The 16,169-nt window shown below is 42.9% G+C and overlaps 1 protein-coding gene across 11 annotated transcripts in view; it reads right to left on the reverse strand.

Moving 5' to 3' along the window:
• Positions 1 to 16,169, reverse strand: part of tcf7 (transcription factor 7) — a 68,119-nt gene that overhangs the window by 8,503 nt on the left and 43,447 nt on the right. For 6 of the 11 annotated variants that reach the window (XM_031874038.1, XM_031874044.1, XM_031874048.1 and 3 more), the window contains 6 exons: positions 10,549 to 10,636; positions 6,735 to 6,914; positions 5,360 to 5,479; positions 4,304 to 4,466; positions 3,817 to 3,924; positions 2,842 to 2,889 (listed from right to left, as the gene is read on the reverse strand). In XM_031874038.1, coding sequence (XP_031729898.1) covers positions 2,842 to 2,889; positions 3,817 to 3,924; positions 4,304 to 4,466; positions 5,360 to 5,479; positions 6,735 to 6,914; positions 10,549 to 10,636 — 707 coding nt within the window. The remainder of the gene's footprint in view (positions 1 to 2,841; positions 2,890 to 3,816; positions 3,925 to 4,303; positions 4,467 to 5,359; positions 5,480 to 6,734; positions 6,915 to 10,548; positions 10,637 to 16,169) is intronic. The other 5 variants (XM_031874040.1, XM_031874042.1, XM_031874041.1 and 2 more) reach the window with 5 other exon arrangements.

Genomic DNA, 16,169 nt, shown 5'->3' on the forward strand with positions numbered 1-16,169 from the left:
TAACAAATTTGGGACCAAAATATGAGAGGATGAAGTCGTCTGTGTGCATAGAAAAAGTCTTAGATCTTCTTCTAATAATAGGAGCAAAAACAAAAGTGTTGTTGTTTATAATATTGTTCAGTGTGTATGATTTTGTCTGAAAATCTCTCCGAAAAGAATTTCTGGATTCATCTTTGCTTTTCCAGTTAGCTGAAGATGTTCGTTCACCGCCCTCGGTAGCGACCCCTCTTTGAGAGCGATACTGACAGTGAGTGTTTGTGATGGAATAAAGTCCCAAAACTCTATTCTTTTATCAACAGAAATCTGCACCACATCAAATATCCCTTATGTGACATGTAAATCCATTTCAAATAGAGTGCAAAGTTAAAAGCAGCAACCAGCAACCAGGTCAGGCAACCATATCTAATGCTCTACGAAAGCAAGAAAAAAAGCAAGAAAGATGAAGAAATCCAAACAAGAAAATACGCTCCATCGCTAATGTCATTGTGAATTTAATTCATGCAAAAACTGACGCGTTGCCAAACAGTAATCGATGGAACAACTCTTAAATCTTTAAAAAAAAATGTATTTTAAAGATTTGCATCCAACAATCTTGCTTTCATAGTTGACTGTTGAGGTAAACATCACAGTTGTTAAAGCAGATCCAGTGACGGTGAAGCGAGGCCTTGTGTTTGGGTGAGATGAAGGATGTGGGTTCAGAGATCTTACCGCCTACGCTTCGATGTCTGCCCCCCTCGGCTCGCTGTCAGCATCGTCTATGTGGTTACAACAACTCCTCTTGCAAGTGCACCATTCTGAAGCTGTGAGTTTGTGGGCGTACGCGTGTGTGTGTGTGTGTGTGTGTGTTTCTTTAGGACTCGGAGGAGAAGCCCTCCACAGCTGCGGGGGCGATGTGTGGAACTTCACTTCCTGTTTTGTGAGTAGGTCCGGTGACTTTCTTTTTGTTTTTGTGATGAGGGTGATGGGGAGTGAAGGGTGTTTCTCATAATGCAACAGATATTTTTGAAGCACAGCCAAGACGTCCTGAATGCTTGGATGCATAATTCATCACTACTTATTTGCTGATCAGACTCCCTGTGCTTAAGAGGAATATTTTGGATAAACCATTTATGTTTTAGATTTATTTACATACAGTACGTTGTGATGTTATGGTGCAACAATAAGTCCTCCTTACAGCTGTAGAATGATCACATGATTCCTAAAACATCATCTGAAAAGGTTCCACTTGGTGACATACAGAGTAGAGTTACCTGTCCAGTGCCCCTATAGTTGAGTCATAGAAATAGAATAGGAGTAGAACGAACATTCCCATTCAAATCAATGCAGCAGGATGGTCAGAGCGGGGGCCATTTTCTGCGTGTGCTGTTGCCATTGTGGCGGTCTAACTTCCGTACAAACTTGCGGACTCACTAAGGTGCAGTTTTGCAGTAATGACTTAAACGATTAATGCTTCATCCACACACCGTCACAGTGTGGGAAAGCACACTGTTTGACTTATTTTCTATAACTAGTGTAGCATTAAAGCACGGTGGAACTAGCAAGCTAATTCCACCGTGCTTTAATGCTACACTGGTTACAGAGCGTGAGTTGAACAGCCGGCTGGTGGTTAGTGGCAGTGCTCGGTCTAACGGTCCCTCCACCTCAATGCCCACCGCTCCGGAGAAGGACAAGCTAACTAGCTAAGTAGCTAACTAGCCAGCCGCCCGTCTCTGCACTAGTCAAACGACAGTTGTCTGTTGTACTCCCACTCTATTTGTGCGGGTTGAATACTCGAGCATTGCACCTGTCCGTAAGCCAGTGTGGATGGACGATGTTTACATAGACAGTCGTATTTAGTCATGACATTTGTTCATGTGCAACAGCATCCAATGTGTTACGCCTCACTGAGCTGCTTAGAAAATGCTCAAAGCTCCATGCAGACAGCAATAGCTCCTACACCTATGACCACCGTTTACTAGAGCTCTGGTTTATAACATGTTCACAACATCACGAGGATGCTTTTGAGCGGTGAGCTTAGAAATAACCATCTACGGACAGAGTTAGAACATTTATTTTGAAATATCTGCTCGAAGAAAAAAACGGCAGGTTTGAGACAAAAAAACGAATGAAGAATGACATCAGAAGTGAATCAGTGTGCATTTTTGTGACGTGGAGCAGCACGTGTTATAAACCACAGCCCAAGCAAAGCGTGCCATGCCCGCCCGTCCACACAGTTCAGCTCAGTGAGGTGGAGAGAAAACAAGACAGGACAGCAGAGAGAAGCGTAGACAGGTCACCACTCTGACAGGTATCCAAACATCACTGAAAAGCAGCTTCTGTTACAACCAAAGCCTTTACTTCACCTGATTATGACACACTGAAAATATTCAGACATTACAGGGTTTACATAAACCTATAGTTATTAGAAAAACAGATGACTACTTAGTCTAAAAATCACTACTAAGTGCAGTGTCTCTGTGTAACCGTAACGTGTGTTTAGCTCTACTAGTAACTATAATGAAGGTGCTGTATTGTTAAAGTGAAGATTAAACTAAGGCAGCGAGGCCAGCCATGCGGCCATTGCTCTGTTAGTTGAGCAAAACGGGTTGATTTATACCTCTGTGCGACTAGTAGTCATAACCATGGCAATGTGCAAGACTTGGTGAAATGTAGTCCAATCAGATCTGCTTTTGCAGCTGGTGAGGGCTGACATGTGTGAGTCATTAAGAATTGTTTTAGAATTTTTTTTTTGAAGAAGGTGCATGCAAACTTTGCACAGGAATACCCACAACCCCTTTCATGCAGCTCTTCACATATTTTCCCACCACAGAGGCATAAATCCACCGTAAGACGTGTCCCTACCCAATCAGCTTTACTCTTTTCCCCTGCGACCCCGCTAAGGCCCGCCTCCTGCAAGAGTTCAACAGCAAACTGACAGATCAGAGGCACACAGCAGCCCAGATACAGCACATCCCCAAAACATTAGACTACACAACAGGTTTGACTTCCTCTAGTATTCTGGGAGACCTACTAAATCATTTCATGCTATGTCCGTTATGTTTTATGACTTTTGACTGACAGGCCTGGGAGCCAATAATCATGCAGGTTGTTGAGACAGTAGCCAGTAAAGGGAGTTAAGTTGATTAATATCTGTGAGAACATTAAATATGATCAAACCCAGTTCAACAGGTTCTGGTTTATTGCATTGATCCTGTTCTGTTTGTATTGTTTCCATGTTGGTTTTAATTACAGGGAATCAAACCAGTGAGAAAGAAGTCAAGTGGCTTGCATCAAATGTTTTGTGCTGCTTTTATTTTACGATCTTATGTACGATAAAACCCTCTCATTGCTTTCTTACTCTTATTTTGATGAAATTTTAAAAAATCAATAATAGAAGAATCCAGGTGAAAACACCATAGACACTATAGTTGAACAATTTAATTTATTCAAAACAAATTACTTTCTGGTATAACACAATGTTAAAGTATAACTCATCATGTTTATAATATATTTAAATTGATATAATAAATAAAAAACAACACATTTCCAGTAATACTTGTAAAGGAATGTAACAACATATTAGATCATTAAAACATTTCAAGTTTCAGCCACATGACCTCCTCCCTCTAGAGATGGTTCCCACTACAGCAGGTGTAGAAGTCATGCCTGTTCCATAACAAAGTGAGAGTGCCTCCTCCAGTTAAAACCTTTACATCCCCCTGCTTTTATGGTTTTTTTCTTTTTCAGATCAGCTTTTAAAAATTAAGTTTAGGAAATGGTTGTATGGAGTATGGAGGAAGAGGAGAAAAGATGAAGGTTAAGAAGAGGAGTGCTTACGTAGTTGTCTCTGGCAGACCAGGTTGGGTAGAGCTGCATGTGGAGTTGTCTCTCTTTCCTGGCCAACTCGTAGTACTTGGCCTGTTCCTCCCGGGTCAGTGCATGCCACTGGAGACACACACGCACACACACACACACACACACACACACACACACACAGCTGTTATGATCTCAGTAGCACCAGTCTGAGCTGTTATGATCTCAGTAGCACCAGTCTGAGGTGTTATGATCTCAGTAGCACCAGTCTGAGGTGTTATGATCTCAGTAGCACCAGTCTGAGGTGTCATGATCTCAGTAGCACCAGTCTGAGGTGTCATGATCTCAGTAGCACCAGTCTGAGGTGTCATGATCTCAGTAGCACCAGTCTGTGAGGGGAACAGACTTCACGTTACCTCAGCCCTCTCATGTTCCTCATGTGTGAAATTACAAACTGACCTGGAAACAGGATTAGTCTGCGTTCACTTGTGTGTGTGTGTGAATACCTCACCCTTCGTCCCAGGATCTGGTTGATGGCGGCGCTCTCCTTTAATGTGCACTCTGCGATGACCTTCGCCCTCATCTCCTTCATGTAGAGCATGAAGGCGTTCAGGGGCTTCTTGATGACCGGCTTCTTGGGCTCCTTCTCCCGCTTGGCTTCCACATGCGGCTTCCTGAGGGGGAGAGGAGGAAGAGAAGGAAGAGGAGGAGTGTGGCAGGAGGAAGGAGGTGAGGAATTTGAGCAAAGATGGAGAGAGAATCAGAGACAGTTTTTTTGTTTTTCTCTTTTGGTTTGTGCATACAAGGTATTAGATTTGGTGTTACTAAAATACAATAGATTACATGAAACATAACATACATACAGAAAACAAATATGAAGTAAAAGTTTATATTTCGGGGAATACACATTCCCTTTCCTTTAGAGGGTTAGTTTAGAAGATTGATAGCTCTGTCATGTCTGCACGTTAAATATGAATCTGCAGCGAGGAGACGAGATATGAGGAGTTAACTGTAAGCTTCAGAGATGCTGGTAAGTGGATTTTGTTATCATTTGACAGAGCAAGGCTAGTACTTTCCCCCCGTTTCCAGTCTTTGTGCTAAGCTAAGCTAACCATCTCCTGGCTTGTAGCTTCATACAGTATCTAATGAACAGAGTTTTATCGTTCTTTTCTAACTCACGCCAAGAAAGCGAATCCTTATATTTCACAACACGTGAAAAGATTCCTTCAAGAGGAAATGCATGTCCACCACAGCTGAAATGATGAGTTCCTCATGTTTTAATTTTAAGATATTAATCCCTATAACTGTCCTACTATATCTAATAACTGAAGTTGTTTATTCCCCCCCCTGAGTCAGTGAGGTAAAAAATATATTTAATACTGCCTCAAAAAAGTACCAAATTAAAGTCAAACCCCACAAGAACAATGAAGTGGTGTGATACAAACAGAGCATGATTTAGTATAACAAGAAACTAAACGCTAGAAAAGGAGGATATGATGAGGAGTGTGACAGAGAGGGGGGGGAGAAAAATCACCCCAAAACCAAATGAAGTGCAGGCAATACTTACATGTACATGCCCCTGTCATAGTGGTCGTGCTCCTGTTTGCCTGTAGGGGGCACTATGGCTGGGTGGGGGATCCCTGTGGGATGCATGCCTGACGGGCCCAGCATCAGAGAGTGAGGGAACCTGGTGGAGGTGGAAGAAAGAGGTGGAGGGGGGGGGAGACGGACGGAAGGACGAGAGAAAGACAAACAAACGAGGGTTCAGAGAAATTCTTTAGAGTCTGGGGGCAGAGCGGACGATGAGCTTTAAAGCAAGAGCGTCACTTTTTGGTGAGCAATGAGCCTGAAAGCATGAAAAGCGTCTCAATGGATGACTTAACAACTGGAGGATGGTGTTCATGTTGAGCACAGTGCTTCAAATGTGTGATTTACTTCTTTTTAATCTATTCAGCAAAGGTGTGAGCGGCTGTCACCACCAGAGGGCGTCCTAGCATTACAGAGCCAGAGGTCGGGAGACGAGGGAGATAATCCTTCACATGTTTAACGCCTGAACTCAGTCAGATATCATTCAAGTCTATTTGTTTCAGCCTAAAAGCAGGTTAGTCATTTCAGGAAGTTTGTTTCAGCACCTTGTCTGTCAAAGAAGCAGCATCGGGCAGCTGATCGAGTGAGCGTCCGGGTCAAAATATATTCCTTTTGTTTGGTTTTAACCTGCATAGTGTAATAGCTCATAGGTGGCTTCACTGCACTTGAAACATTGAGGTACTAGCAACAGGAAAACACAACTATTAATGTGTAAATTGAGATTTTCAAGTTAGTAATACTTATTGCTGGAAGTAGTGAATAGAGAGGAAACATTTCCCCTCTTAGCAACAGGTTAAAGGTGTGATATCCAAGATCATGTGATCAATTACCTGGCTTTTAGGTTGTTGGGATTTATAAAACAAACAGACAATCGCTGTGGAAATGTCCACCTATGTGACCCGACACAGGCCTAAAGCAAACTACATGAGAGGCAGGTTGACCTCCGGTTGCTGTGTGACCGAGGCCTTGTGCACGAGACCAGCAAAGCGCTGCAGGCGAGAAAGCACCGACTTACTCTCAGGATCAAATTAAGAGCCGCGGCTAAAGCAAATGCACAAAAAAAGCACGAGAGGAAGACGTTGTAGCTCTCTCAAGCTCACAGCGGGGCTCACAAGACGTCATGCTCCCCCTGAAGTACTCAAGTGTGTGTGTGTGTGTGTGTGTGTGTGTGTGTGTCTGCAGCAGCGGCTAGCTTGGCTCGGCTCAGTTGTTTGACTTGACTCGGCTTATTTTGGCGAAACGCTGAAGTCGTCCTGTTTACAGCACACCACGGCTCTAATAGGACTTTTACAGCAGCCGCCCAATGAAAGCCGACACAGAAGCTGCACACGGAGTATGGAAAAAAAACCAAAAACCTGAATGTGCTATAAACAGGAGTCGATGATGCAAGAGCGTAGCTTGTTGTTTTTGCTGGCTCGGTCCCGGCCAGCGGAGGGCTACGATACCTGGAGTAGGAGGTGGCGCTGGAGAGGTTGGACGAGTAGGGCTGCCTGAATCCACAGGGGGACAGGCCCGGGTAGACCGGCTGGCTCTGCCTGCCACAAGCACAGCGGAGGGGAAGAGACGGCAACAGTTGGTGACTTTGGGCTTCACAGGTAAGAGTTTGGTGGCCCCTGTGAGAATGTGTGGCCCCTTTTGATTTATATGTAGTCTGTGACAAAGAGGCACTGTTTGGGGAATCTGAACTTTCAAACAATTCAACATTTTGATTTGCATTTTGAAAACATCTTATGCTCCATGGTTGATTCTTAGGCAGCTGGAATGAGGAATCTTTCCTATTTTGTTGTCTCTGTCTCTTATCATTTATAATTCATAGAATTTGTTCGTCTTGCTGTGGGTTTGGTCAGTCCTTCAGCTTCCCAACTCTCCTGTGCACTTTTTTAAATGCATAAAAGATGCTGGTGCGTTTTACTATAGGAGTGTACGTATCTTTTACTTTATGTTTTGTAAGATGCAAAAAAAAAGACTTCAATCTCATTCTTCATTGTTCTTGAAATCTGGTAGTTTAATTCCTATTTGCATCTATAGAGGCATCTATTGTAGGAGCCCCCCCCCCCCCCCCGGAGCGTCTGGATCAGCACTGTTGACAGCTGTGTGTCAATACTTGGCTTACCGGGAACAGAAACACACACTCTCACACACACCGCGGGAGGTCGAGGGTGGGGATGGGATGTAAGCAAGAGCCTTTGATATGTAGAAAACCACACTTCTACCTCCCCAGAGCCAGGACGACCCCCCCCCCCCCCCCCCGACTCATCCCACTCATCAACGTATGCACACGCACGCACCCCAATCCACATCTAGAATTTAAATCACCGTTGCAATCATCAGCATCACCACACACACTTCCTCGTCTCATCCTCTTTTTTTCTTTTTCTTCTTCTCCTCCACTGCATCTCCTTTAGCTCCAGGACATGGCGCTACACATACAGTTAACGCCCGGCATCAGAGGCCTTCATCTGGGGAGAGACTCAGAGACCTCTGAGCTCTGGACCGTTCATGCTTTAATCTGGTTTTAACCATCTACAGCACGGGTCAAGTGATGCTCAGATAAAAGCAGTTAACCGGTCTGCTTTTGATTCCACCAGGAAGCTGCACGCGACCACATCTCAGAATCCATAAAAAAATTCAGTTTGGTTCATATTTCACAACAGTCTCTGAGTGACAGTGACGCTCGAACACAAACATGCCTCCCGTGTGACAGGCATGGCTGGACAGAGGTATGCTGGGAATGAAATGAAAAACGAGGCTCCATTGTGCTGCTCGCTGCGGCGCCTCGTGCATTTTCTCCGTTACACTAAAAGTGACAACAAAGTAATTACAGACTAATGGATTCAGTCAAAGGTTATGAGTTTAGAAATGTCAGAGAATAAAGGAGAAGGGGAATGTCTTGTTATGCTTCTAGTAACTGTTTGATCCGACACTAAAGGTCTCAGAAAGACCTCGGTCTGATACTCTGTGTTTTGTTCGAGGACAGAAAGAACAAAAGCAACAAGTTCTCTCTCTAGCTCTCTTTTTCTTCTGTTACACAACTCTTTCTGTCACTTTTCTTATGAAACTAAGAGAACAACACAATGACTGTCTTCCAGGGGAGATTGTCTAAAAGTGTGCACCGTTATATATAAGCTATGTCCAGTCTCCACCGTCTCTGTGAGCTTTTCTCCTCATCGACGTCCCTTCAGGTCAGAATTTTACGGGCCATCCTTCCTTAAAAATGGATCAATATCTATCTGCCCTCTCATCGATATAATCGGACTCGTTTTTCCTTGCCACATTATATTAGCCGACATCTCTAGGACCGATGTCTCCATAACTAGGCAACTCACACCAAAACAATCCATATTGATAAATAGCACCATATGTATTTTAGATGTGTGGGGTGCACTGCCCCTTTAAGGAAGAGGCTGCACTCTGCTTTGCTTGCTAGAAGTTAAAGAGGCTTTATAACTCTCGTTTCATACTGTAGTTAATAACGCAACATGTTGGTGAGACTCGTGCTCCCACCACAGCTGCAGAGAATGAAAACAAAACTCATCTCAAGTAATTCCTGACCCCCCCGACCAGCCAGCAGTCCGGGGGGGGGGGGGGGGGGGGGGGGATGGGGGGGGAGGGGGGGGGGGGGGCCAGGCTAATAGTGAAAACAACAGAAAAACAACGATTTGACATTTAAAAACTCGCTCTTTATGCTCTCCGCTCCTCCGCCAACAAAGAAACACACTACGAGGGGCCAAAACAAGCAGATCATCTGGTTTAAAGGAGATTAGCCTTTAATAATATTTCTGAAAATCCACAGTGAAGAGTCTGAAAAAAAGATAAAACGCCTGTAAATCACAGACGTGAGAAATATCTGGAGACGGACAGCTCGTCCTACAGCAACGTAAACACACGTGTGTGTACAAAGACTGCACAAACTAAGTTTTAAGCTTCCGTTCCAAATCTCCATGACATTTGACATAAGCCTTAAACTGCTCCCGCGGGGGATTTAGTCCAGGCACAGATACCGTAGGCTGCAATAAATGGATTTGTGTTGTTCCATAAATCAATGGACGTCTGACATTAGAAGAGTCACAATCACACAGCATGGCGTTGCTCACAATCGACTCAGAAGAGATGGAAAGTGAACGAAAGGACTAAATATAGACGGAGCTGTTTCTACACCGCTTCACCCTCACGAGGAGCTCAGAACACAAGGTGGTGGACAGAAGCTTCACCTTTCTCTGTGTCTTTGCTGGTTTATTCATCTACCTGGACCTGCCAGCATTTCCCACAATGCACCACATCTCAAGGGAACACTGAAAGTAGCATATTCAGATGTGATATTGCATAACTTTTCCTTAGAGTTTGTGACTCGGCACTATTTCTTTCTCAAATGTTGCAGTCGTGCACATTCCGTTTAGTCCACAGGTCGGTCGTTCTAAACACGGAGGATCAAAGGAGGTGGTTTCTATGCCACCGGGGCCTTGGGTTAGCCACGCTGACACCAGGTGAGGCAGTGATGTATGTAACACTGACCCGGGTCAGAGTGTGTGTGTGTGTGTGTGTGTGTGTGTGCATACGTAATGATGATGATGATGATGATGATGGTGTTTAGGAAGGTAAAGGTGAGTTGTGAAGATTAGCAGAAGGCTTTTTGTTTGAGGGTTTTGGGTTAATGGTGCAGAACGTTTGTAGGTCTGGAACAAACGATCATCTTCATTATTGATTGAACTGCTGTTTTGTTTTTTTCATTCAATCGATTAAATGTTTTGTTACTAAAATATTAAAAAAAATGAACTAAAAATCTCATCACAATTTCCCAAAGTGCAAGTTGACACATTTGATTTCTTTGTTTTTCTGACCAGCGGTCCAAAATGCAAAGAGATTCAGTTTACCATCACAGAAGACGAAGAAAACCAGGAGAATCTAAACATTTAGAGGCTGGAGCCGGTGGATTTAGGGCTGTTTTGATAAAAAAAAAAGACTTATTATAAAATTAGTTGCCGATTAATTTTCTTCCTATCGACTAATCGACTACTAAGAGTTTCAGCTCTCATCATGTGGGACAGACCTGATGTTTTCCTTTAATGTTAGATGAGATTGTGAGTTATACAACAAACAAGGTCATCACAAGTACACAAAAGGACTGAGCATGTACAGATGTGTGTGTGTGTGTGTGTGTGAGAGACTCACCAGCCCATGGAGGGAGGGATCTGGCCGACGCCGCCTGGAGGGAGGGAGTAGTACCCTGAGAGGTCCTGGGACTGGTGCCTGTGAACTCCTGGAGGACACACACACACACACACACACACACACACACACACACACACACACATTAACACCGTTTGTCTCTTGCATTTAGTCACTAAAGACGTCATAAGTACAGACACACTAAATAAATGCTGGCATGTCTCTGTCTTTTTGTCTGTTAAACACACGCACACACACACACACACACACACACACTCATTAGGTCAGCGGCCCCGGGTCTGATGGGCTATTAGCGCTATTAGTAGTCTGGGAACCTGGTATTAAAACACAAAGAAACCCTTAACGCAGGTCACACACTTCTGTTCCCATCCTGTCACACTGTATCTGTGAGAGTGTGCATGTGTTAGTGTGACATATACTGTGTGTGTGTGTGTGTGTGTGTGTGTGTGTGCGTGGGACCCTCCACCGGGGGGGTACGGGAGAACCAGAACCAAGACTGCCCATAGCAGGCTGAGAGTGAAATGAGAGGTTTTCTAAAGGAAACACCGTCACTATCACAAAATGAAAGTTATTCGTAGTGGCTTTAAACAAATGTCTGTTCAGGCCGAAGGAGGTGACACAACTGTGATCGGGCTTATGACCAACTCATGAAAGTACTGCAATATTTATATACTATATATAATATATTACGGACTGGGTGTCTCAGGGAAATAAATGCTGCATTACAGTTTTTCTCCATTGCATACATACAAAACAATGAAACTAGGCACATAATTATGAAAACTTGAAGCTCACGTATCAAACATGGGTGCGTTCGTGAATTCAATTAAATTCAATTAAATAGTCCGGCACACAGGGAACGAAGGAGTCTAGTTTTAGTAACAGTGTGCTCCGGCGCTCGGAGTGACTATTTATGAATGCAGCCTAAAAAGACTGAGTGAAAACAATGGAGTCGTGCTCAAATAGAAACTCTAAATCAACCAGGACAGAAATCTTAACGATTGCCACTTTAAGTTCCCACATATTATTTAATACACACACACACACACACACACACACACACACACACACACACACACAGATATACTGGTAGACCGACAGACAAACATGCTCACAAACAAACCAGCTCATGTTTCTTCATTTCTACTTTTAGCCGAGATGTTTTCCAAGAAAAGAAGCGCAGACAGCGTGGCTCTGGGGCCCCCCTCACATATTAAATGTGTCTCTCTCTCTTTGTGCCCTTCAAAGGAAGTCATTTGTCAACAGGCAGCACCTAGCACTTAGCACAGCCTGGCTGCTAACCTGTGTTTGCAGCAGAGGAATGCTCTTGATGACTGTAATTTGGCTGCGGCTCCGGGCCTGTTTCAGGACCCCGAGCCACCATAAATCTGGACGACAGGAATGTGACTTGAGTCAGTCAACCCGTCTCACCACTCCGGTCCTTCCTCCCCCCCCCCCCCCCCCAGTCTTGTCCCGCCACGCCTTTCCTCCCTCATCCTTTGTTACTCCTCCTACTCTCTGTCTTCCTCCTCACCTCTCCTCTCGTACTTCTCCCTCTTCACCAGACTTCTCCTGCTCTCCCCCCAACTACGTTTATGATCTCTCCTTCATTCATTCTTGTCTTCTTCTCTTTCTGTTCATCCGTCACACACATCTATCTACCCTTTATTGCATGTATTTTCTATTTTAATAACGTGGCTTGTGAGAACAAATTAAGTCTTCAGCCATCCAAAAAAACACAAGTTGAAGCTTTAGATCATTTTTTGACGTAGCAGGATAATTGATGCAAAAGAAATCACATTTTTTAAATGTCATTGCTAGTGCATGAATCTAATTTGTCTCCAACGAAAACAGTAACAGTTTGCCGACCAGATATTACACGAGACCTAACGCGCCGACTTGTATTCAAACGAGGGCTGGTCAATAATTCAATAATATAAATGATCGTCTTTCAATGGACTCATATGTCTCCAAAAATCTGATCATTTGGCACTTTAGTTCTGAACTAAGTGAGAAAATATTCTCTACTTTTCATTCGTCAAGTATTTAATTCACACAGAAGTACAAAGAAACTATGCTTCATCATGTGGTTATATCATTGAGACTGACACATGAACAAGGTCCAACATATAGAGGTCTCCATCAGGGTACATCCCTCTCATCGCAAAACACAGGGTTCACCCTCAGGCTGTGTTCACACTGACAACAGCACCGCGGGACCAAACACACACACTCCACACTCACCACACTACACATGAGTGCACAGCTCTTCTCTTTTGGTCAGGCATTTTTGATCCTGAATCATCTTTTGTGCAGCTCAGTGTCAACAGTCAAAAAAGGCCACAAACTACACTCATTTAATAGTTACATTTTCAGGGTTGAGTCCCATGTTCAGGACACCGTATCGGCTCTCGGTAGGACATTTAGTAGCTTGTAGCAATGTGCTACTTTCACAGCGAGCTTTGAAATGGATCATGAAATACAGAAAAGAGAAAATATTACATATTCATAGCAGTGAAGTTTCAATATACTTCAGCGCACCAATAAAGGCCGTTTAGTGGTGTTGCCAGAGGGCGATCACGAGGCTGAGTGGGCCCTGAGGCTAGTATAGATGTATCCGTCTCTGTTAACATTGTACAGGAGGAAAGTCAAAATGAATGGCTTTGGATTAAATCTCAGATCAACTCAACAGATTCGCCCCATTAAAGCATTTATAATAAATAATAATGAGTGTTAATACATCTGCTGATACAGAGATGGTGAACTTCCCTGAAATGACCATTGGCCAACATCAAAGCAGAAATCCTGAACATTTTCACCGTTAATCCGTCGCACTTGAATGTGACGGAAACGCGACGCTGGTTTCTGTGACTCGTGTTTTTGTTTTTTTGCAGCCCTGTTTTGTTGTTGGGAAACCTAAAAGGGGAGAATTAGCAGCAGTAATGGGGCTGTTTTCTTTGGAATGCCCCTTTTAAAGCGGCCGTCTAATGACAGCTAAAGCAACTATCTCACGGTCTCCATGTCGGCGTCTCGGGAAACGACCTAAACTGGAAACCGTCTGAGTCAAACCCGGCTCGGTAGGAGCTCGTTATCGGAACGCGTGCACGTTAAAACGAGACCAGGCGAGTGAAAATAGTACTCCTTTGCGTTGATAATGTGCTGTGGTGGTTGTAACCACTGAGAGTGAAAGTGCTGTAGCATCTGAGCCTTTAAATGACTTGACAAGCAGCCTGTGTGGTGTACATAAAAGAGCCCAAGACCAGAAGAAACTGTGTCGTGCTTTGTTACAGTAAGAGCGGTAATGAGTGCTGACAAATTCTGCTCAAGTGCAGGAAAACTGTTACTTATGTTCAGAGCAAACAGCAATAGCAAACGTTTTCTTTATAGTGCAAAACTACAGATTATAAAAGCTGCGCCTAATATGACTGTCTATTTATGTCTTATTATTCAGCACATTTCATTTCTGGTACAGTTTCTCTGTTTTCCTCGTGCTGCTTTTAAGCTGAGTGACTCACACTCTCGCCTTCAGTCATCTGAAGAGTAAACACACGGTGCTTTTAATAACAAAAAGCAACAAATTACTTCAGAAGGTAGCTTTTTTTTACAGCAACTGTAATAGCAAAAGCTCGGGATTTAAGCAATGTTAAGCTTGGAAATCAAAACTGAAATGTGATATTTTATAGACAAAAATAGAAATGGAAGTAAACAGAATTTACTTGAGAAAGATGAGGCCATTATTCTGTAACAAATCCCACGAAAGCAAACAAAACAACAACAATGTCTCTCGGTGCACCCGGCCCATTGGTTCCTACTTTAGATGTTCATTTCAAAAAAATGTGTCATAGTCTCCCAAAACAGCTGGATATTGTAGTTTTCAGCAAACATTGCAGGAATAAAAAGTGCATTTGTACAATTTTCAGCTGCGTATTAATACACATCTGTATTTGCAGCAGCAGGACGGTGTACGTGGGTTTGACCCAAAACAAACGACAGTGTGTGTGTTCATGGTGATGAAGTGCACAAATGTGAGAAAACAAAATAGACTATATATATATACACACACATGTTAGTAGGATACATTTTGTTCTTTTCATGGATTTGTTAACAATAAGACTAATATAGAATATCACCAGCCTTATTCTTTAATTAATACTTAATGTTCTGCTCAGGTAACTGCAGCTGTTTGCAGCTGGTTACTTCGCACTCCTGCACACACCCACAGTAATATCACATGAGAGTCTACAGTAAGCGTTCACTTTGCACGTAAAAGTGAGATTGTTTAATTTCTGCCTTTTCTTTCTGTAATTTACGCTCTATTGTCCGAGCCAACAGTCATATCAGAGGAACAGTCAGAGCGCTGTGACGACTGCTCCGTGAGGAGTTACGGCTGACTGATTGAAGACTCGACTGAACTGACTGGACTCAGCAGCTGGTCGCCACGTCAAACACACCACAGTCTCAGAGGAGCGATCCGCCCTCAAATAAAATGCTCTCAAACGAAATGTAAATGAAGTAAGGTATAAATAAAAGATATATATATGTTTTAAATTAAAAAAAATGAATCTAAGAATAAAAGAAGAATGATGAGGAAAAGTAAGAGATTTAAAAATGAACTTCTTCCACTCCGCTGTCACGGTGATATCAGAGTGAGCATAGCTTTGACTCAAGCTCTCTGGTAACACTGTGTTTCTTCATGCTCTGGTCAATTTGGAGATTTTGTGCTGTTATACTTCCATAACATGTTTTCTGTCTGACTAGTGGAGACACATTCAGGTGTTTATTCTACTACTTTGTCTATTTGTGTCTGTAGATTTCTGTTAAATTCACCAAAGGTTCCCCTTAGATTATGCCTCATTTGCATTTTAAAACATAACATTTCCGAAAACTTGTAATACAATAAAAAAAAAAGTCTTAATGTCAGAAATCAACCGGTGAAGTTTCATGGTGATATGTATTAGTTTTGTTCTCTCTATTCACCTGTAGTGTCTGCTAAATGTCTGTAATTTTACAAAACATATTTTAAAGGTTGTTTCCTCTAAATTAGTTTTTTCCAACAAATTTGAAGTGAAAGATATTTTATGTCTGATAAATCAGATGTGACATGCTGAGAGGAAGGTGTTGCAATATATAGACAGAGCACTGACATAAGACACAAAGTCTTCTTGTAACTTTCACTGTTGAAGGTGAAATGTGGGGGTTTACTACTGAAGGTCCTCCAGTAAGTAAAACAAGAGAGTGGGCGCTGATGGAAACAACACAGGAAGTAAACTGTGCAGTGAGAATAAAGTGAGAGCTCAACACACAACAAAGGAGGCTAAAGGACAATATCAACCAGCAGAAATATGACAAAACAATGCATGATTATTAAAGTGAGCGTCTGTCATCTACAGTGAGCTTACTTCACAGCATCGTCACACAGTTAAATAATGAACTTTTATACTGATGGTCAGCCCTCATATCTCACACACCATTGGTGTGTGAGATACGAGGAAAACAAAAGGCCACAAAAAGATTATAGAAAAACAACAAGAACAATGGTAATCTGATCTCTGATTATCCTTCTACCTTTACATGCAAGTCATGCGTGAGCGGTTTAATTATAG

This window comes from Anarrhichthys ocellatus, unplaced genomic scaffold (assembly GCF_004355925.1).
Source record: "Anarrhichthys ocellatus isolate YVR2014 unplaced genomic scaffold, GSC_Weel_1.0 scaffold78, whole genome shotgun sequence".
NCBI lineage: Eukaryota > Metazoa > Chordata > Actinopteri > Perciformes > Anarhichadidae > Anarrhichthys > Anarrhichthys ocellatus.